At 39.4% G+C, this 24,129-nt stretch overlaps 1 protein-coding gene across 3 annotated transcripts in view; it reads right to left on the bottom strand.

Annotated features, from left to right (window-relative positions):
* LDB3 (LIM domain binding 3) overlaps window positions 1-24,129 on the bottom strand; it is a 740,470-nt gene that overhangs the window by 87,029 nt on the left and 629,312 nt on the right. For all 3 annotated transcript variants that reach the window (XM_044056591.1, XM_044056595.1, XM_044056593.1), the window contains one exon: window positions 16,092-16,416. In XM_044056591.1, coding sequence (XP_043912526.1) covers window positions 16,092-16,416 — 325 coding nt within the window. The remainder of the gene's footprint in view (window positions 1-16,091; window positions 16,417-24,129) is intronic.

Below are 24,129 nucleotides of genomic sequence, written 5' to 3'. Positions count from 1 at the left end.
CTGACTAAAAGATAGGTTTGGGTGCTAAGCCCTTCAGAGCTTTCCTGCTGTTGAAGGCAACACTCCTCTATGGGCTTTCAAGAATCACCAATCAGCTTGTACAGTTCCTTTACTGGGCAGTTAAGTTCCCTTTGGGGAAGAACCTTCTACATTAAAAAATATATTGTTTTATTGTACTAGCCTGCTTAGGCAAGTTATTTTTAAGCTAGGTATTTGTGTTTTAGCAAATTGTCATGAGACCTAATTGTACTTTTAATTGGGAGCGCACTTTTTTCTGCCATTTTAAAATATGTTCAATGTCTTTAGTTGATAACATTTTTCTTCTGTGGAGAAATTGTTTATTTTACTTTTGAGGGCTAGTAAAGTGTTTTAAAGGGATTTTTACTACTATGTTTTTGTTTGAAAAACATGACTTTTAAACACTAAATTTTTACTGGCTTATGCTGCTTGTTTTCCTAAGGAAAGAAGTCCCAGCTTGACCATGGAACAATTTATCAGTCTTACAGTCAGTCCTTTAAGCCTTTAATAACATAACAGGCTAGCAATTTGCCTCAGCCGCAGGTGGGTGACTGTGTTTTGCCCAAAGCTTGTTCCTCAGACCACTTATCGTTTACCCAGGATCCTTCTGATGTAGAACCTACAGCCATTATGGACTGGGGGTAAGCCACATCCACTACTACTGTTGGGGTTCCCCAGTAGGTAAGGGAGAGTCACTCTTGTCTGCCTTGGGAGAGGGCTCAGGGAAATCTTCCATGTTTGTTGCGAATATTGTGCCTATCCCTGGGGAAGATGCTGCTGCCATTAATAACACTGTTGGTCCCATCTTCCTGTTAAAAAAAACGAAATATGTATCCACTCCTCTGCAAATTTAGACAGGAGTAGTTTACTGGATATGAATCAGGGTTTCATCCAAGCTATTGATCCTACTTATGTTGTGTTTTCTGGTAAAAGAAAGAGGGATGCCTTTTTTCTTGAAGAAATTCAAGATTTTGAATCTGGACAAGAAGATGAAGGGACAGATGCAGGGTTTTCTTCTCAGATTTCTGATTTTAGGCACAGAGGAGAGCTCAGTTCCTGATTCTCCCTGTGGAGGTTTTTCTTTCTGTGAGACTATTTCCAGAATGTGCCGGTGTTTTCACTGGAGAATACTGAGTTTCAAACTTCCTCAGAAAATACCACGTGCTGTTACAGAAGGAATTTCCAGAACCATTTCACCATTTCTGTTAACTCTGGAGGATGTGTGTCACTGCCTGCAATTTTCATGATAGTTAGACTGCTGCCCCTAAAAAAGCAGATAGAATGTATAAAGTTCATCTATTATTTAAGGTTTATTTATACTCTCATCCCAAACCTGACCCAGCAGTTATAGCTTTTAGTTAATTCCAGTCCTCTTCTTTCTGACAAGGATGGGAAGATTCCAAACACGGCAAATACGAACTTTGCTTTGTTTTGCTGATTCTTTTATTCTACAAAGTACAAACAGGTAAGCGCTTTCACAGATAACAAACTCCGCTTCATCAGACCATGTTAAACACAAAATAACAGATGACTATTTAAATGTTATAGCAACCAATCAATGTAAAAGTTTGGAAGGAAGGGAAAGGTCAGTGCAATTAAAATGCAAACTGTAGTGCAAAATAGACTTGCTTAGTGCTGACAGTTGAAAGCAGCTCACATACACAGTGTTAAACACTATCAAACTACTCTAGCCTTAAAAACACAATACATACACATACATAAAAACAAATTATTATACAAATAAGTAGCAGCATTTATTAAAGCAGCAACTCATAATAAAATGTCTAAAAAATCCTGCTGATTCCTTGCTATATCAGCATAGACAATAATAAAAAACAGAGCAATCGATCGATTGAAAGTCTCAAGACAGAAGTAGTCGAACTAGTATGGCTATTATATGGTATTAATAAAAACTGCCTGATAATAAATATATAGTTAACAAAAATGAAGATAGAATAGTGTGTAAACTATGTGACAAGCATATGCTACCAAATGCATAATTGAGAGATATAAATGTAGTCATAGAACATCATGATAAACATTTGATTTTATCATATTAACAGCAAGGGCTAACGATGTTTCAGAGCTCTTGCTTTAAGGAAAGGTTTTACTGATACCTTGCTCTTCAAACCTGGGGGTTTGTCAGCTTGCAGCTGAATAATCCATTTCTGTTCTATGGATTCAGTCATGTTTAATAGATCACCACCTCGAATATTAGCATGCACTAACTCTAAAGCAAAGAACTTGAACTTATGACTGGGGCCTGTCTCATTAACATGCATAGCTAAAGCACTGGATACTTTCACATTTTTAATGTCTCTCAAATGTTCAAGGATCCTGTCCTTGAAAGCCCTGTTTGTCTTACCTACATAGTAGGAAAAACAAGTGATGCAGAAACAGAAGTATACCAGATTCTTGGTCTGACAATCAGCATAAAAACTACTATCAATATTGAAACCAAGTTGGGGGTGAAGGAAATGACCCCCAGTATGTATGCATATACAAGCCATACACCTTCTACAGGTGTAGGTACCCTTTCTGTCAGATTGGGCATAGCTAGGAGGATTCAATGGTCTATAACAAAGTTGATTTTTGAGAGATTTGTTGTTCCTAAATGTAAAATCAGGCTTATTTCCAATCACTCCTTGTAGTTCAGGTATATTTAGAAGAATATCCCAGTTGGCACTGATAGTATCACACACCATGCTGATGTTGCTAGCATAGGTCAAAGGCATCCTAAGCTTATTGCCAACATTCATAGGGGTTTGACTCTGATCAACAATTTGTTCAGGAGTCTGTGCAGAGGTAGATCTGTGATTAACACTAAAATATGGTTTACATCTGCCCTCCCTCTCATTCCAGGCTTCAAGTATTTGTGTTTCAGTGACTTCTCTCCTGTATCCTCTGTTTATAAAGTCTTCCTTGAGTAGGATAAGTGCCTTTTCTAATTGTGCATCCTCATTGTGTAGACGCATGCTACGGAAAATTTGCCCCTGAAGCACATTTAGTTTGGTATGATTAGGATGCATGCTATTATTGTGTAGGACGTTATTTCTTCTGACACTTTTCTTATAAACACTCGTGGACACAGAATATAGGGCATCCCTACTGATCTGTACATCTAAGAACTCTACAAGAGTAGAGGAATATTTATGTGTAAATTTCAAAAAAGTGTTCACTCCATTTATACACTGAAAGAATTCCAGCAAGGATTGTTCAGGGCCCTGCCACAACAAAAAAATATCATCTACAAAGCGCGTATACCATCTAATCAAAGTGCCAAACCTGTCATTGGATAGAATGTACTGATTTTCCCAATTAACCAATGTTACGTTGGTGTAGCTATTTGCACAAGCTGTGCCCATAGCCACACCAACTTTTTGCAAATAGAAGACGTCATTGAAAACAAAAGCATTACTCTCCAAAATAATTTCTAAGAGGGTACAGAGAAGATGAACTTTGTCAGTGGATGTATTATGTGTGAGTAGTACATGTCTAACATTCTCTATCCCCCAATCATTCGGAATGACAGTAAAAAGAGAGGTGATATCTAAGGTAACAAAGAAGCACGGTCCTGCAATAACATCAGCATAATTGCTTAGCTGAGACAAAAAATCTTTCGTATCTCTTAATACGGTCTTGCATTTGTCTAAAACCACATGTAAATTATTTTCTACATAAATCGACAAAGGTTCAGTAATCCAGCCTCTACTGGATACTATAGGTCTCATTGGTGGTTTTGATAGACTTTTGTATATTTTAGGGAGGCCATATAATATGGGAATAGTGGGATTTTCCACCTTAAAATATTCAAACAATGGTTCTGAAATTAAGCCAGTCAATAGAAGGTCAAAAATCAAAAATTCCACTTTTTCAATGATTCCTATCAGTACCACTGCTGACAAAGAAATATATGTGTCAGTCTCTCCCAATAATTCCATCATAGCAGATAGATACATATCCTTATCCAACACAACTATGCCTCCCCCTTTGTCGGCTGGTCTTAACTCAATGCTCTTCATATTTTTTAACTCAAATAGGACCTGCCTTTCAAGATATGTCATATTGAAAAAACAATCATTCTGTTTGCCAGTAAATTTCAGTCTTAACTGCTTTTTACATATGTCTATAAACAACTCTACAGTAGGATTAGTAGGAGGTATAAACGTGCTTGGTTTTTTAAAAATATTTTCATTCCCTGTATTGTTTTAAAATATAGTTTTAAGGGAAGGGTTCTACCAAACATCTTAAGGTCACATAAAACATCAGTCAAGACAGCTCTTTGGGCTGGAACAAATGTTAACCCTTTGTTTAAAACAGAGATCTGTGTTCTAGTCAGCTTAGCAGATGAAATATTAATCACAAAATCTGCTTCATTCTCTTTCCGTTTCTCGATACATCTTTGCTCTGGAGACGCCGAATCTTGGGATTCATGTACCGATTCCTGGATCTACCTTGTATCAGTAGAGGATCCTTCAATAAAAAAGGTGCTTAAGACTCATTCTTACTAATTGTGAAAGTATGAGGAAAGTTTTGTCTGCAGTTTCTACTTGTGAGGAAAAATCTGCTTTATATAATTTAGTTTCTTCTATTGTACAGGTCACAATTCATTGTTTGTAGTGTATTTATGACTTGGCTGATACTTCTTCCATGGCTATGGCCACTGGTACTGTTTTGAGGAGGTTTGCCTAGCTGCATTCTCAAAACCTCCCAGATGATGTGAAAAATGAGGTTTTAAATTAGAGATTTAGTTTTTGGTTCCTCTGTTACAGAGGTTATCAAAAAGTGTGATGAAAATGAGGAATCTCTTAAGATTTCTTACCCTCCTTTTCCAAAATGTTGAAGGGATTCTCTAACCCTTTTTAAAGTTTAATTAAAAAACAATATAAACAGTATAACCATAATGTGGGTAAACAGACATTTAAGAAAGAAATGGTGGTGGTGGGGGGGGGGTTCCGAAAAGAATTCAGTAAGTCTGCTCCTCCAAACCAAGAACAGCCCAACAATTCAGAATGACTATTGAAGGAATCTTGTCCCTTTTTCCTTTCAGAAAGTCTGAATCTCTGTTTTTCTCTTTGGCAACAGATTTTTTTCAGGCAAATGGGTTCTGAAGATCATTCATCAAGGTTCAGATGGCAGTAGGAAGAAATCCTCCTTTCTAGGGTATAATTCTTTAACCACTGGACCAGACTCCTCTATTTCCCCATGTTCTTCAACACATGCTGTTTCAGGGAGTGATAGAACCAGTTTCTCCTTCCCAGGTTGGGAAAGATTTTTATTTAAGGATGTTTTAGTGTTAAATAAAAAAAATGCTTGGAGATGAATTTTTGATCTTTCTTTCCAAAACCTGTTTGTGATAGTACTCAAGTTCAAAATGTTGTCACTTCACAACCTATTACCTCCTCTTTCTCATTTAACTTTCCTGATAACACTAGACTTAAAAGATGCCTATCATCACATCTGTATTGATCCAGATTTTCAAGCATTTCTTAAGGTTTTAAATGTTTGGACCACATTATTATGTATCTGTCTTACCCTTTGGAGTATCCACAGCTCCGAGCTAGTGTTCACAAAGTGTCTAGCTCCAGTTACAGCTCATTGCAGGCTGCAGGGTAGCCACGTGTTTCCATATTTAGACAACTTGCTTATCTTTGCAGAGTCTTTTTCAAAAGGTCAGGAATCTCTCACTTGGGTGAGAGATCTCTTGCTCAAGTTGGGATTCCAGGAAAATATTTAAAAGTCTTTTTGACTCCTTCATACAGGATTGTGTTCCTGGGGTGTCAGCTAGACACCTCCTTACAAAGAGCTTTACTTCCACAGGAAAAAAAATATATATATATCTGGATCTATTTCTAAGGTTTTGCATTTGGACTTCAGTCACTGTAAGGGAATACCTCAAGATGTTGTGTCTCATGGCTTCTATGATTCTCATGAGACCCCTGGCAACACTCTACATGAGAAAGATACAATGGAATCTCAAGTCACAGCATGAGCATCCTTTGTCTTTTCAAATAAATAAATCTAGTAAGTACATATCTAGTATACTCTTATTTCCATGAAGTTGATTTTATATATACTATACTTATGCTCACCTATAAATGTTTTGGAGATTAATTTTCTGCTGACAACTTGTCAAACTCTTTAAACTATTGTTAATTCTTAAAATTATTGTTAAGCATTGTTAAGCTTTAACTATTTTTTTATTAAATTACTCTGTAACCTTGTGGAGCTTTTCTCCCCAGGACTCCACTGAAAAAGGACACCTGGTGTTCAGTTGGACAATCCTGGTAAACAAATGTTAAATAACTAAATAAATCCCAGTCCTGGAAATTGCCAGAAAAGAAATCATTTGGTGGAGACAGCAAATTTCTCTAAACCCACGTCTCCCCCTCTCCCTCCCTGCTCCAAAGCAGTCAGTCACCACAGATTCCTCGGATTTTGCTTAGGGAGCAGTTTCAGTGGGGATAAAAGTGGAAGGTATGCAGGAGACCAAGGATAGATGCAAGCATATAAATATAAAACAGATGATTGCCCTGATCAAGGCAGTCAACTTTCTGAATTATCTTTGGTCTTCAGACCTCTTCAAGTTGTCACAGACAATACCACAGTTAATGTGGATATCAACAAGCAAGGGGGAACTAGGTCATACCCCCTTTGCAGATAACCATGTTAGCTTGGAATATAGCTTTATAGCACAATCTCACTCTATAGGCATCCTACATTTTGTCAGAGTAAAAACTGTGTGGCAGACAAGCTGAACAGGACAAGGGCAGACCTTCATGAATGGAAACTAGATCATGGGGTCTTCCAAGATTTGATCCATCTATGAGGAGTTCCTGAAGCAGATCTATTTCCCTCTTCTATGAACAATTAGCTGGCAAGATTCTGGTCTAGGACTCCTTGCAAGAAGGCCTGGAAGGCAGATGCCTTTTCCTTTCCTAGGACAGGAATGTTTCTGTCTGCTTTTCTACCTTTTCATTGCTATCCTGCGTACTTCTGAAGATTCAGAAGGAATCCCCTAAGATCATTGTAATAACTCCTTTCTGGCCCAGGCAACAATGATTCTCAATTCTTTTGGAATCTGCCAGTGGTAATTACCCCAAGCTTCCTCACAGAATGGATCAACTCACACAAGATCAAGGGTATTTGATATACTCAACCCTATTTATTGTCAACTGACATGCCTGGTAAAAGGGTCTTAATTCTCTTTAGGCACCTGTTTACTGAGGATGTGCAGTAGGGTACTAATGGAGGCAAGAAAGCCTGCTACTATAAAATCCTGTATTAACAAATATAAAAGTTTTTCTACTTGGTGCCAACAACATAACCAGTGCCTACTCAGGGCTAGTGTTTCTCTGGTTTTACAATATTTTTTGTGAGTTACTGTAATATGGCCTTTGCCATTTTAGCATGTCTGCCCATGGATCCTCCTCTTTTAATGTATTCTGATGTCAGAATGTTTTTGAAATGGCTTCTGCATAAGAGACCTCCAAGAAAACCCATGGCCCCTCCCTGGGATCTTACTTTTGTCTTAGAGAAGGGTATACGTGCTCCATTTGAACCAGATAATGTGACTGACTTGATGTTCGTAACATGGGAAAGTGTCTTACTGATTGTTCTGCCATCTGCATGAAGAGTATCTGAGTTGCAAACTCTTATGCTAAGTCAACCCTATTTCATTTTCCATAGAGGGTTTTTTTAACTAATCCTTCTTTTATGTATAAAATGGTATCCAAGATTTCTGCAAGCCAAACTATTCATCTCGCTGTTTTCTCTCCTGAACCTAAAAATAACAGATAAAGGATACTCCATACCAACTCCAGTACTATCTTGACAGGACTAAATCTTTTAAATCTTTGGATCAATTGTTCATTTCTTGTGAAGGTAAGAAGGGACAGCCTTTCTCAAAATAGACTTTTTCCAAATGGTTGTCTCAGCCTATTAACTTTTGTTATACTCACCACAACAAAGCTATTTTGGACAGGGTCAAAGTCCACTGTACCAGGGCCTTGGCTTCGTCTTCTACTTTTTTGGAAAGGACTGGATTCTAGAAAAGTATTCTAGAAGCAGCAACTTGGTCCTCTATTCATACTTTCACAAGGCATTACAAGATTGATTCCTTCTCTAGGTCTAGTTCAAGCTTTTCTAGGACCATTCTTCAGGGGCTTATGGACCCTTCCTTTCCACCTCTCAAATTATGTAAGCAAGGGTAATCTACCCATATATCTTAGACTACTGCAGCAATGATCAATATTATGAACATAGTACAGTTGTGTAAGTAAATTTACCATAGCAATAGATGTTCGAATGATCACTGTGGCAGTAGCTACTCCTTCCTTCCTTCCATTCCCCATTTTTTTTGTGTGTGTTCTTTATGCTTGGGTGTGGACACTTATTTTTGTTATTCCTAGCATTATCCTTTTAGGGATCTCCATCCCTGTCTCTTTGGTATGAAAGCACTGAAGGGCTTGACCCTGAAACCTGTCCTTTTAGTCAGTTCAACTTGAGCTAACTGACAGTTTGGGAGTATGGAATGTGCCCTGAAGCTTTGGAAACTGGCTGGCTGTTACATCCTTGGCAGGAGCAGTGATCATCTGAGCATCTACTGGCATGATAAATTGACTTACACAGCTGCACTTTCTGCAACATATCTTTATAAAAATAAATTCTGTCTAGCAGTAACACTGTTACCATACGAGTCTGAGACATAATTTTGATGACTGATAGAACGGACAAAGCCTTGAAATGCATTTTTTTGGTTGTCAATAGACAGTACAGTCAGAGCAACTACAAGGCTGGATGAACTATTAAGAATATTTTATTTGCAATGTGTTTTGAAGGTATGTTGCTTATGTCCTTAGCTTAGACAGAGAACAGATTCAAAGTATAGTTTAAGGAGATCATGCACAGCTCATATTTCTAGAACTTGTCATGAAGTAACAGCTGCTTATCATGCATTCATTTTATTTCTCCCCATCCAGCTCTCCAGAAACTTAAATTCTTTTCCTATCAGGATAAGAAATGTAAAATTATGGTTGCATTTCAGTCATTTGCCTTCAAGTTTCCAACTGTTTTACAGCTATAAGATTCTAAGAATTTGTTCTTGCAGTAGGTATACTTTTCTTTGAAATGTACTTCTACTAGCTTAGACAATATCCCAGGATGCTTTCTAAATAACATGAAACATGGCCTACCAGGCCATCTGGAATCGCTTTTTAACTGAAGCCTCCAAATAGGATTTATGCCTAACAAGTGGAGAACAGCAACAGTTGTTTCTCTGCACAAAGCTGGGCCATCACCTGACCCTGGAAACTGCAGACTCACAAGTCTCATTAGTCTCATACGCAAAGCCTTGTAAAGAATTAGCATTGAAATGATCAATAATGACATAGAAAACCTCCAGAGACTGGACCCAACACAATTTGGTTTTGTCAAGTGCAGGTCATGCCTGCCCAGCCTGATTGACTTCTTTGAGAAGGTCACCAAAGCAATGGATGAGGGGAAAACAGTTCACACTGCCTACTTTGACCTGGCTGAGGCATTTGACACAATACCCCACTTGGGCATTGCTGACAAACTCAAGAGGTTAGGTGTAAATCCTTACATCACCTAGTGGATAGCCAGCTAGCTCAAAGATAGGACCCAGGAAGTTAGAATTGGGGATTCCACCTCTACAAAGAGGCCAGTCGCAAGTGAAGTCCCTCAGGGATAGGTCCTGGAACAACTTCTTTTTGGCATTTACTTCTCTGAAATCAAGGCCAATGCCAAGGGCCTCTGGCTGACCAGATTTTCAGATGACTGCAGATTAGGAGCAGTCATAAAATTCTCCACTGACACTTCTCCAGGAAGGGCTGACATACACAAATAACTTCTGTAAGAGCCAAGGACAAAAACTAAATTTCAAGAAGTACATAATAGTATCCTTTGGGAAGTCATCTACCCCTGGTAAGTATCACGTTGACAACGCACTCCTAAGATTCAACCTAGTAGTTAGGGATTTGGGGACACACATAGACAGTAATCTAGCCTTTGAATATCACGTGTCTACAGTAGTAAGGAAATCATTCTATGTTGTGTGGCTTATAAACAAAGGTATGTATGTCATCTAAGTCCAAGGAGGTCATTGTTCCACTGTATTTAGCATTCATTAGATCTGTCATTTAGCGCAGTCATCCCTTTGCTACATACTTAACTAGGAAAAGCCAACAACTGGAATGTTCACAGAGGTTTCTCACTAAAAGAATACAGGGAGCAAGTAACATGTCTTGTGCAGACCACCTCAAAGCCCTGTGCCTATATTCTGTCTGCTATAAGCTGTTGAGGGGAGATCACCTCCTACATATCTGCAAAACAAACAGCACCAGAATTACTCATTGTAAAGACTTAAACTTTGCCTGTGATAATAAATAGGAGAAGGGAAGTCTGAATGAAGAGGTCAAAACTAGAATCAGAGAGGCTGCAGCCAACTGGCATAGAGTGTCAGGTGTAGTCTATGACAAAAGAATGCTGAAGAAGCTATAAAGTAAAGTCTATGTAACAGTGGTGTGACCAGTACTACTGTATGGTACAGAAACCTGGCAGTAAAGGCAGGGTGAATGAGAAAGCTAGAGATGACGGAAATTAACTGCCTAAGAAGGGTGGTATGATGCGCACTGTGGGATAGATGAAGAAATAAGGACATAAGAGCAGTAACCAAAGTAGCTCCAATTGCAGAAAAGGTTAAAGAGAACAGGTTACAGTGGTTCAGGCAGATGTACAGAAAAGCAGAAGACAATCTGGTGAAGAAGATTTTGGACAGACAGGAGGAAGGTAAAAGGAAATGAGGGCATCCAAAAAAGAGGTGGATGGATTGTGCAAGAGAAGATCTGTGATAGTCAGGTATGAGTGTTGAAGAAGGCAGGTGTGATATTGAATCGAGAGAGATGGTGAAAGTTAACATGACACCCTGACCCCATGTAGAAAATGGGAAGAAGGGGGTTGATGATGATGATGATGAATAAATAGGACCTACTGGAGAGACAGGTATGTATCTCAGAGAGTACTCCTTCTCTGGAACAGGTATCCCATCCATGTGAAGCAGATTTCCTCTCTAACCCAATTCAATTGTAACTTGGACAGTTGGATGGGGAACAGGAAATTCACTGGACAATTGGATGGGGAACAGGAAATTCATTCTTGGTTTCGCACCTATGTCTTTGATGGACACAGGCAGCCAGTAAATGGTTCATCTCTTATCCCCCTGCTTATACTTATCAAGAGTACCAGAACTAGTCAGAGATTTGGGATGCATGGCTAGGCTTAAAAAGGCCGTAGTGGTCATTAGGCTAGTACACACCAATGAAACTATGAACTCATGCACTCTCATCCCTTCCACTTTAGATCTTAGTAGACACCCTGTCTACTTCATTCTTGGATTCTGAACTGAAGACTGCTTTTGGGTGTGCACCCTAATCCATGTTCATTAGTTGTTTGCATCTCTCTTATTTGCACCTCTCACTATGTATATTACATTTTGGAAAAAGTGATAATTTTTTTTCCACATAGCCTGCATGCATAATTGTTTGCAGTGCAGGCTGTATCCTTTTGAGTGCGGCTGCATCTTATACAGTATGTTTGATCAATAGGTGCCATCTTGCCCATTTTTTGTTTTTTTGTATTCATATCATATGTCTTCTGCTTTCCCTTTTATCAGTGACACCCTGAACCTGTTGCAGTCTGCCATAATCATATGTTTATCTCAGATGCATTTTAACTTTCTCTTTTTTCCACAGTTTGATTTTACACATTAAGCTCATATGCTACCTCTGTCATTTGCATAATCATTGATTCATCAGTGCTGCAAATGCCCACTACCTTGTCAGCTGTTAAATATTTCCTAAACAATGCTCACCTCCTCACTTGGATATTACATTATATGGTACGTGATTTTTATCTCTTAAAAAGGATTCATACAGTTTGTCAAATTCAGCGTTATGTTTTCTACCTCAGGTTGGTTACGTAAGCAGTAAGTTTTCAATGGAACCTTCACTTATTTTCTTCTTTCTTTTAATTAACAAAACTTTGTTCAGTAGCTTCTGTATAATTCCAATTCAAAAAATGTATTCCTCATGTATTGTGCACATGAGATTATTACATGTATGGATGGCCACTAAATATCGCACTTAAATACATATATGTCTAAACCAGGCTAATTTGGCCTGACACATCCAAACATTTACAATTATTGAACACAGTACAAGTTAGATTAACCAGGAGATTCTTACGGAATTTTATCCCACATATTCCACATTTTCTGGCTTAATTGTCTGCCCATGTTATGCATTAACTTTTTCTCTTTATCTCCAAAATCATACATGATATCTCTCAATTCTTCTTTTGCTCGTTGCTCATCTTTCTTCCATTTTCTGTTTTCCATTTTCTTGCCACAAACTTCATAAGGGTCAACAGAAATTGATGTGTTTAGCTCTTTTTGAATCTGTTTCTCATTAGCTCTTGCGTGTCTCTTTTCTTACCTATTTTCTTCACTTCTTTCACTTTGCCAGCTGTTGCAGTACCCCACATCATTCACTGGGTTTACTCCCACTCCAGTCACCTCAGTCTAATTCCCGAATTTGAATCCTAAGGGTATCTGGAGGGGGTCTTATCCATCTTCTTGTTGGGGTTCTTGCATATTTATGACCTGCCTGTTTCTACCCCTCTATATAGTGTGGCCTAAGGGGTGGGTAGGCAAGGGGTAGTGTATTGTTTCACTGCTGTGGCAGCTAAGCCTTGTCCTCACCCTATTTCTGCTTTGGGCTATGCCTCCCAGAGTGATGTCCCTTACCTCCGCTAGGAGACATCCACAGAACTACTCATGTATGGTAACATCTAACTTTGATATGGTTTTGAATGATAGGAATTACAATGCAAATTAGTGTTGAGCAGTATTTGTACCTTACTACTACCCACTGTTATGTTGTATCTATATCTCTAGAAATTTGTGTTTGTGCACCATCAGTGATTCACTTTGTAAGGAGTTTTCTCTTTTTTTCCGTTGTTGTGTAAATGTGTAGTTAATATATTTAAGTAAGCAGGTGTGAGGTGCAGGAGGGATCTTGCCCCCCTGCAAAAAAAGAAGTTTTGGAAGAAATTGTTAGAAAATTAAATGAAAAGTTTATTAGATAAAAAGTAATACCTCACATATACATACATGTGTGTGTGTGTGTGTGTGTGTGTGTGTGTGTGTGTGTGTGTGTGTGTGTGTGTGTGTGTGTGTGTGTGTGTGTGTGTGTGTATATATATATATATATATATGCACACACACACATATATAGGATCCGTACTTATGCACGAACGGCAATTTCATCAAAATTGAAACTGAAGATCATACATTCATGAAAGTGCTTTTCATCGAAAAAGCACTTTCATGAAAGTATGATAAAAAATTGGGGAAATCAGCAGGGAATGGCTGTTGCTGAAATCGGAGTATAGTGGGGATAAGGGAATATTCCCTTTTCCCCACTGTAGTGTGATCTCGGAGTGAGAATATAAAAGTGGGGGTGTGTGGGGGGTGCAGCATAAATATTAGTTATGTGTTTTTTGTTTTTTATTTTTTTATTTTTTTTGTTTATGTTAGGGACTTTAGCGAAAGCGCTTTTTCGGTTAAAAGCGCTTTTGCTAAAGTGTGTTCGGTAGATGTGGATTCGGACTATTGAACTTTCGTTCAATAGTACGAGATCCATGTATATATATATATATATATATATATATATATATATATATATATATATATATATATATATATATATAAAAACTTTATCTTTTGCTCTCCTCTTTATGAGGTCTGGTTCTTAATGTGCTGTAAGAGCCAAGCCTAACCATTGGCTTGGCTCTTTTTCAAATATTCCAGGCTTGCACACATCTATGTATGCACATATGCATTTTGAGAAGGTGGGAGCCAAATAAAAGTATGATATTTCACTTTCTGAGGAATATGTTATTACTCTTTCTGGACTATCAAAAGAGTGAGTGACTATGGGGCTTTGATGGTAATATTTTATCTTTATAACTGGGGTACCATGCAGTTATCAGGAGAAAGCAAAGTCATTTAGTCAGTAAAGGATATTTTAAATTACACCAAAGGCTTTGACAAGTGGCTGGGTGGAAGAGACATACCACTGTGCTTTGAAGGCAGATTCTGCAGTGGGTGATTTAAGTAAGGAAGACAAACCAGGAAGTATGTGGTGTTAACGCATGCCAGGATTTAGGTAGCAAACTGTACACTGTGTCAGTTGGTTCTGAATTTATCAGTAGGTTTGAATATTTTGGTGGTGAAATGTTGAGGTGAGTTGTCCTTGATTTTATATCAACATCAACGTAAGTTGCTTTATGGTACATTGTAAAATGCATTAAGCATTACATATGCTTCTTTGTGGCAATATTCATGACCTACTGCTGTCAAGTTAAGGGGAGGGTTAACACTTTTCAGAAGGATGACGTAAGAATCTTACTTTATGTACTTCAGATATTTTGAAATAATTTTCATTTTATTTGATTTTCAGAACCCAAGGAAAAAATACTATGCACTGAATAGCACAGCAATGCAGATTTTTCCATCCTCAGAAAAATAATTGTGTAGCACTTGTTTGTTCTTTTTAGAAACTGCTTTGCATCAGTTCTTTACAGATAATTTTCAGCATTCAGGTGTTACTAACAAGCTACCTGTCATCACCTTCTTGTTACTGGAATCCAGATTTGCCTTTTCTGCCCTTTTTACATCCTTTAATTAATTTTTATTTCCACATTCCTATTCTGTTCTGTTTTTTTTTCAGTTTCCTGAATATACTTTAATTAGCTTGCGGTCTGACAAAGTGCATTTGTTAAAGTTCTGCTAACTACAGACTGATATATTTTGTGATATGGGAAGCTGTCAAAACAGATGTTGCTCCATACATACTTAAAAGCATCCGTCTCTTACTGCTATTTCAGCATACTGTTGTCATTACACCAAATTTGTGTATGCCTTCTGTTAAGCTGTTTGCAATTGCAAATATTAGTAATGTTACAGTTTGCTGCTATTTCAGTCCTACTGTAAGTATACTGTTGTTAAATTGGAAACTTGTTCAAACTGGGTCTATATTAGCAAATCGATGTGGCACAAAGCCGAACACCATTTCATCAATGCATATGTGTCGAACCCCCAGGTAAATGAGTGATCAGATGTTTGTACTGGTGTGTCATGTATAAATGGCCTACCGATTTTTTTCCCTAGGAAAAAATCAGTGATCTGGCCATTCAGTTACCTGGGAGTTAGACACATATGTGTTGATGAAACTGTGTTCAGCTTTCTGCCACACATATGTGTTGATGAAACTGTGTTCAGCTTTCTGCCGCTTCGATTTGCTAATATAGACCCATTCTACTCTACTGCCATGGAGCCTGGGCCGTATTCAGAGGATCTAGGACCAATCTACCTGGCCAGTCATGAAATCAAGTAAATGAATAAATAAATTAATTAATTCATTCTGAGCAAATCTGAATTTTTTTTTTGTATGGTTTTGTAGTATTGCATATATCTTGCAGATGATACCGCTGCTCTGGAACAGACTCCCCATCCACATAAAACAAATTTCATCCCTGTCCATAATTTAGTGCAGTTTGGCTCTATGGATGAGAAACAGAAAATTTACCCCATGACTTCCCCTTGTTGTACTAATGTACAGGTGCAGTTACTAAATAGTATGAGAGGACCCATGCATGTGATAAAGTATCTATGGTATGATCCCAGTTATTCTCATTAGGGGTAATATATAATTATTGACTATGGGATGAGTAAGGCAAATCTTTAACCAAATGGGAATAGTTAATTCAAGCAGAAACATGGAAATTGCCTAGGCTTAAAATGGCCCAAAAGGGCACCTAGCCCAGTACTTACCTGTGATAAACCTGGTAGAGTTGTACTTTTCACTGCTGTTTTAGTCTCTTCTTCATTTCCTTCTCCTCCTCCTCCTCAAGAGCATGTGTAAAAGTGAAGCTCAGTGTAAAATGTTAAATCTGGTCATAAAAAGTCTGGGGAAAAAAATACTTTTATTTACCTTATAATGCTGTTGCAGTATCCGCAGAGTGGAGTGCGATTGCTAGCAGGGAACCTTTCTGCCCTCTGAACAAGACCTCGGTGGCTTGAAGGTGATGTGTATGGTGCTGGACCTGGAGCTGGAGCTGGTGCTCGAACTGGAGGAGGAGCTGGAGCTGGTGAGTATACTGGAGGTGGGGCTGAGACAGGCAGTGGAGCTGGCTGAGTGTACTTGGTAACAGTGCTGGTTGATTTTCCAGGGCTAAACTTAGTGGCAAAGGTCTCGTCTGATACCCATGGTGGGCGATTGGAAGAGCCAGGAGCTGCAGGCTGCACTGATATTGGTGCTGGCGTTGTTTTAGGAACATCAAAAATAAAAGGTTAGCAGTTGATAACAGTCTGTATAAGTCCAGAGTTAATAAAATATCTCACTCATCCAGGTTAAAAAAGTAAGACATTATTATTAATTATGATTTTGTGAAAAGTAATTACTTGCAGCAGTCTGTGACTCATGGGATTTTAGTTTCTATATGTGCAAATAATTTATCAGAAGAAATAATTGTGACAATATTTATTTGGCTAGTGATGGTTGTTCTTACTTCCAGAAATCTAGCCCCACTCATACTCAATGGGCCAGATTCCAAAAGACTTGCTGTCAGTTTAAGGTGACTTACTCCAGTGTGTGCAAATGCTAGTGAATGCAGTATTTCTGAGAGAAGATGAACTGTCTGAAAACTACTTGGAACACTTCACATACAGTAAAATTCACAAAATATACCAAACATGGTAAACTCAGCTATATAACTAAATCTGATCACCTTGTGAAACACCAAGAAAAACATCATATACAACAGAGTTAAAATATTATATCTGCTAAACATATTTATGGGAAATATCACATGCAAATTTAAGTACAGAGAACTTTACAGCAGGAATCTTGAAGCAATTTACGTAAGAAAGGTACTTCAAGAAGATGAGAGTGTACAGCTCTGTTAGATATTACCATAACAGTAGGTGTAACCAGATATCAAGGCGAAAAAAGCGGAGATCGCACCCAGCAAAATTAGTGCACAAAACTCTTTATTTAACGCTGCGGATACCACACGTTTTCGTCCATCAAACCATAGACTTCATCAGAAATACTTTAATTAAAACCATTCGTCTTATATACCTGACTTGATCTGATTTCTTTGGCATAGAGAGGTTCTAAGAATTCAGAATCTCCTTCAAGCTTTAGACCTTTCTCAGTAATTCTTAGATGTCCCATTCCATCCTTTTCTTCTGAAAGAGTCTTTAGATTCAGTGAAGAATAAGAAGGTCAGGAAAGAAGTTATCCGTGGTGGAAGGCTCCCTCTGAAACTTTTAGGTTTTTAAAGTGCATACTGGTAGGGATGACAATCTTCAAAATCTATAAACTTAAATGGAATTTATCCCAGCTTTACTGCTTTTAGTATTTCTCTCAAAACTGCAGCTACTATAGTACTAAAAGATGGAGTGGGACATCTAAGAAATACCGAGAACCTCTCTATGCCAAAGAAATCAGATCAAGTCAGGTATATAAGATGAATGGTTTTAATTAAAGTATTTCTGATGAAGTCTATGGTTTTATGGATGAAAACGTGTGGTATCTGCAGCATTAAAATAAAGAGTTTTGTGCAATCATTTTGCTGGGTGCGATCTCAGCTTTTTTCGCCTTGATATCTGGTTACTGGTTGCTTTTGGCAGAACTACTCCAGGTTGTTTCATAACAGTAGGTGTCCTACTTCTCGCTGTTGCAGTATTCTTTGCTAAATAGATATCCTACCAAGGGTTGCCAAACATCCTGCCAGCATGCCAAAGCCTTGGCTCCTTCTAGGCACCGTACATCAGACATATGTCCTATGTCTAAGGTACAAGGTACGTAAGTGATATATGAGTGCCTAATCTTCAGAAATGAATTGTCCCAGGAGAACTAGAGCAACCCAAGAAGAAAAGCATGTACACGTGCATCCAAAAAGGGGAAAAAATAACCCCCTGATCAGATAGAAATAAACAAAGCAGAAAGGTTGGTAGGAAGAAGGATGGAACACTGCAACAGTGAGAAGCAGGACAGCTACTTTTGTGCTAAGATCTTACACAACTGCACTATGTCTTTCCTTATCACTGTTGCAGTCTTCTTTAAAAAGGTGAGAATACAAAAGCTGCTGGAGAAAGTAGAAGGAGGAAGTCACAGAGGAGCCCTCCAATAATCCATGCAGGATGGCCCTGGTAAAACAAGCTCTGGCCTTAGAAATAACATTCAACTTATAGTGTTTAGTAAAGGTGTGTGCAGAAGGCCAAGTATTAGCATCCAGAATAGATGTAGTTATACAGACCCTTGAAAAGAGCACAGGAAGAGGCTACTGCCCTGGCAGAGTGAGCACAACCAGAAGAAGAAAGCTGGTTACCATGAAAAGAATAACAAAAGGAAATGGCCTTAAAAATTCAAGAAGAGATGGTTTGCTTAGAAACAGCTAAACCCAACTTTTTTGAATAGAAAGAAACAAAACATTGCTAAAATCTTCTTATACCATTAGTCTCGTCAAAGTAATATCTGAGCTGTCTAAGTAGATCTAAAGTATGAATAATTATTTCACTGTAACTGTAGAGAAGGGAAAAAAGAAGGAAGGTGAAAAGTTTTAGAGAAAAGTCATTAACCACCATGGGCATAAAAAGATGGATTAGTGTGAAAAGAAAGTACAGTTGTGTAAATTCGTATCATAACAGTAGATGTCATTCTCTTCATTGTTGCAGTATTCATTATAGAAGGGATGTTCCGCTCTGTGCAGCCCAATGCTTGGCCAATGTAAAAAAAGCCTAAAAGAGATCTTGTTTGTGTTGTATGCCACATTTATGCTCCCTGCACAGAACAATATAGGGCATAAAAGGGACGTATGGATGAAACTACCTTGAGCTGACTTGCCCCATAACCGAACAGTTGCCATAGGTCAAAGGAGTCCATCCAGAAGGAAAAAATGTAGAATAAACAAGAGTAGTTTGTAGGGAGGGAGCAAATACTGCAACAGTGAAGAGAAGAACATCTACTATTATGGTAATATTTTATACAACTGTACTATGACAGCGGTGAGGTCTGCGGTGGGAGTGATGGATGCATTTAAGGTGGAGGTGGAATTACATCAAGGATCAGCTCTGAGCCCTTTCTTATTTGCAATGGTGATGGACAAGTTGACAGACGAGATCAGACAGGAGTCCCTGTGGACTATGATGTTTGCAGATGACATTGTGATCTGTAGTGAGAGTAGGGAACAGATGGAGGAGACCCTGGAGAGGTGGAGATATGCTCTAGAGAGAAGAGGAATGAAGGTCAGCAGGACTAAGACAGAATATGTGTGTGTGAATGAGAGGGAGGATAGAGGAATGGTGAGGATGCAGGGAGTAGAGGTGGCGAAGGTGGATGAGTTTAAATACTTGGGATTAACAGTTCAGAGTAATGGTGAGCGTGGAAGAGAGGTGAAGAAGAGAGTACAGGCAGGATGGAGTGGGTGGAGAAGAGTGTCAGGAGTGATTTATCACAGACGAGTACCAGTAAGAGTGAAAGGGAAGGTCTACAAGAGGGTAGTGAGACCAGCTATGTTATATGGGTTGGAGACAGTGGCATTGACAAAAAGGCAGGACTCAGAGCTTGACGTGGCAGAATTGAAGATGTTCAGATTTGCACTGGGTGTGACGAGGGTGGACAGGATTAGGAATAAGTATATTAGAGGGTCAGCCCAGGTTGGAAGGTTTGGAGACAAAGCCAGAGAGGCAAGATTATGTTGGTTTGGACATGTGCTGAGGAGGGATGCAGAGTATATTGGGAAAAGGATGCTAAGGATGGAGCTGCCAGGTAACAGGAAAAGAGGAAGGCCTAAGATAAGGTTTATGGATGTAGTGAGAAAGGACATGCAGGTGGTTGGTGTGACAGAGCAAGATGCAGAGGACAGGAAGAAATGGAAGCAGTTGATCCACTGTGGTGACCCCTAATGGGAGCAGCCGAAAGAAGAAGAAGAAGAAGAAGAAGAAGTACTATGTCCCTCTATATCACTGTTGCAGTATTTGTTATAGAATGGAGAGTAAAAACCTCAAGAAACAGAAAGGGAGGGGGAAGGCTGAGAACAGCCCTCAACAAACCCACATAAAATAGTTTCAGCAAAACCTCCTCTAGCCCTAGAAACCAAATCCAACTTATAATGCTTAGTAAATGTATACACGGAAGACCAAGTAGCAGCTTCAAGGATGGAATTGGTGGCCAACCCCTTGCAAAAGGCAACAGAAGAGGCAACAGCTCTAGTGGAATGAGCTCTAACAGAAGCAGAGACATGCCATGAAAAGAATAACAAAAGGAAATGGCCTTAAATATCCTGGAGAAGATGGTTTGCCTAGAAACAGACAAACTCAGAGACCTGGGATGAAAGGAAGCAAAAAGCTGATCAGACTTACAAACAGTTCTAGTTTTATCCAAACAGTACTTGAGCTGTCTGTGCAAATCCAAGGTATACAGGACCCTCTCACTAGCAGAATGAAGAGAAGGGAAAAGGGAAGGGAGTTGCACTGATTGATTCATTGACTTCCTTGGGCGTAAACGAAGGATTAGTATGAAGGAATACCCTGTTCTTGTGAAAAACCAAAAATAGTCATAATGGTCTGGAGCTCAGAAACCCTCTGAGAAGAAAGGAGCAAGCAACAAAACAGTCTTCCAGGTACAATTTTGCAAAGAAATAGAATCTGCAGGCTCAAAAAGAGCCTGAGTCAATTTTTCTAAAACAAAATTAAGGTTACAAGGAGGAGGAATAGGTTTTCTTGAAGGCGTAATTTTCAGGCCACTCTTAAGAAATTGTTTCACCTCAAAACAAGAAGTCAAAGGTGGATTCAAGGTCAGACAAGCAGAAATGGCTGACAAATGGGCCTTTACAGAAGAAAAGGCCAAGCCAGACTGGAGCATTTCACACAAATAAGAGAGGACTGGAGGGACCTCCACTAAAAATGGGTCCTAGTTATGAACATAGCACCAGATTGAATTTTTTTTCCATTTGGACATATAAGATTTTTCTCGTTGAGGGTTTCCTTGCCTCGTGTAAAACCCTGAGCATGTCTTCAGAAAAGAGGTGCCTAAAAGGGATCAAAACCCTATTACACACAATGTCAGTTGCAGAGTGGACAAGCAAGGATGGATGAGAGACCCCTTTTCCTGTGTGAGGAGATTCAACCAGTGAGGTAACTTGTGATGATTGCCCTTAGCCAAATGCATTAAGAGAGGGAACCAGTGCTGTATCATCCAAAAGGGAGTCACTAGCAAGATTTTTGGGGAATCCAGCTAAATCTTCTGCAGGACTCTTTGAAGCAGAGGAAGAGGAGGGAAAGCATAAAGAAACCTACCCTTCCAAGTAAAGGAAAGGGTGTCTATTTTCCATGCCAAATGGTATGGCACTCTGAAACAGAAGAGAGGAAGCTGCCTATTCAGATGGGATGCAAAATGATCTACCTGAGGAATACCCCACCGATGGATAATGTCCAAAAACACATCTCTGTGAAGCATCCATTCATGAGCCTGTGTTTTGGACCTGCTCAGAGAGTATGTCACAACATTGTGCTCTGAAGGAATGCATACTGCCTGAAAAGTTAATACTGCCTGAAAAGTTAACTGATAACTGAGAGCCACTTCCCAAGCCTGAAGTGCCATCCTACAGAGGAGGTAAGTTTTTCATGCCCCCCTGCTTGTTGACATACCACATCACTGTAGTGTTGTCTGTGTACACCTTCAAAAAGCCTGGAGAGAACATGGGCTGAAAAACCTGAAGGGTCAGAATCAGAGCCCTCATCTCTTTGATGTAGATAAGGTCTGACTTCTGATGGGGAGGCCAAAGACCCTGAATCTACATGTGACCAAGAGATGCACCCCATCCCATGCATTGGTGAACAGTTCCTGAGAAGGGACAGGAGGCTGAAAGGGCTGGCTTTGATTGAGAGCGAACTGTCACATCCACCAGTCAAATATCATCTTGAGACAGGGAAGGAGAGGTACACTGAAATTCACTGGGTGATGACGCCGCAGCCAAACTAACTTGAGGTAGCACTGAAGCTTCCACATATGCAGTCTGGCAAGAGGTAGCACTGGAATAGAAGAGGCCATGAATCCCAAGGCCCAAAGGAATTCCCCGGCTGGTATGGCAGTCAGAGGAAGAAGAGATCGAATGAAGTTTGTCAAAAACAATACCTTTGGAGGTGGAAGACAGGCCAACATTGGCACTGTCTGAATCCTGCATTCCAGATTAGCATGATCCTGAGAGGGAATCAGGACATACTTTTGGAAGTTGATAGTAAACCCCAGACTTTGAAAAAGAGAGATGGTGAATTGTAGATCCTGCAACAATCGACTGGGGGAAGGAAACTGAAGCAGCAGGCCATCTAAATAAGAAAAAATCTGAATGCCTTGGAGCCTCTAGAAAATAATCACAGGAGCTAGGCATTTGTGAATACCCTTGGGGCAGTAAAGAGGCGAAAGGGCAAAGCAGAGAACTGAAAATGAGAGGAAAACACAGAGAAATGTAAAAACTTAGGGATATGAAGGTAAGCACCTTTCAAATCTAAGGACACCAGAAAAGCCTGGGATAATAAAAGAGGAAACAGAGCTTGAAGAGTAAGCATTCAAAAAGAAGGGATCTCGAGAAAAGTATTGAGCCAGGAGAAATCCAAAATAGGTCTCCAAGTGCCCTCCTTTTGAGGAACCAGGATCATCCTGGAATAAAACCCTCTTCTTACTTGGGAAGGGGGGACAGATTGAATGGTCCCTTGGTTCAACAGGGACCCTATAACCTCTGGGAAATGAGGAAGTTACTCTAGAGGAGGTTGCGGAATTCCTGAAAAAGGAGGTAGAGATTTATATACCATTAAGTTATCCTGATGGATGATAGAAAGAACCCAAGAGTCTGAAGTGATGAGAAGCCAATTTGGAAGATAAATGGAGAGGTGAAGAGACAAAGGAACCTGGTTTATAGGTCAGGGGGCAAATTGTCAAAGAGAAGCATTCTTATCAGATAAAAGAGGCTTCTACGGCACAGAAATCTGAGAAGCCTTAGCAGAGGGGGCCCACCTCCCACCCTTCCTTCCCTTAGATGCCTGGCCAGGTTACCTGCGACAAAAACAGACCTGGAAGGATAATGCCTTTGGAACTTAGGGATAGGCGAGACAAAAATATGTTTATGGTCTTGCAAGGCTTTGCCTTTCTCTTGAAGAGACTTAAAGGTGTCAGCAGCAACAGTCCTAAAAAGACATGTATTATCCAAAGGGGCAAACAACAACTTGGTCTTAATGTCCTCAGGAATAGACTGGAGATGAAGCCAAGAATAATGCCTCATGATGGACCCAAAAGCTGCTGCCCTAGAAGAGGTGTCAACACTTAATAGAGTGGCAAGCCACTTGAGAAACAGGACCTAAAAAAGATAAGGCAGAGGATTTGCCATCAGAATCAGGGAGGGCAAAGATAACCTGACAAGCCTGAGCAATCAAGCCCAGAGCATACATGGTCATGTGGGTCTGGTAATTAATAGCCATAAAGGTGAAAGTAGAAGCAGTATAAACTTTCTTGCCAATCCACTCCATTGCCCTACTAGCCTTATCAGAAGACAAAAGTTTGGAAGAGAGCAAATGTTTAGAAGGTTTGTCAGAAGAGACTGACATCATGGTAGGATCAGCAGAAAGACATTTAAATAAAAATAAACAATCCTCAGGAACCTTATAGAACCTATCAGGTTTCTTAAGAGCAGGAGGCTGAGAATCAGGAGACTTGGAAAGTATCCAACAAGGATTGGAAGAACTCCTTGGTCAGCCTCAGTAAGAAGCTGAGATCCCTCATAAAATCATCCAAAGCTAGTTATGAAAACAAAATCGCCACTGATTTTAAAGACAGCCTCAAAGCATTCTATAGCTATGTCAAGAATCTCAATGGCAACACTCAGATCTGCTCTGTTACAGCACAATGGCACTAAATATACAGAACCAACTGATATTGCCAACATCCTGGCAGATAGGTTCAGTGCTAACTT

The sequence above is a fragment of the Protopterus annectens genome, chromosome 14.part0 (assembly GCF_019279795.1).
Source record: "Protopterus annectens isolate FY-2018-M chromosome 14.part0, PAN1.0, whole genome shotgun sequence".
In the NCBI taxonomy this organism is placed as follows: Eukaryota; Metazoa; Chordata; order Ceratodontiformes; family Protopteridae; genus Protopterus; species Protopterus annectens.
The sequence above is the reverse complement of the archived record's forward strand: the minus strand, read 5'-3'. Positions and strand labels throughout refer to the sequence as shown.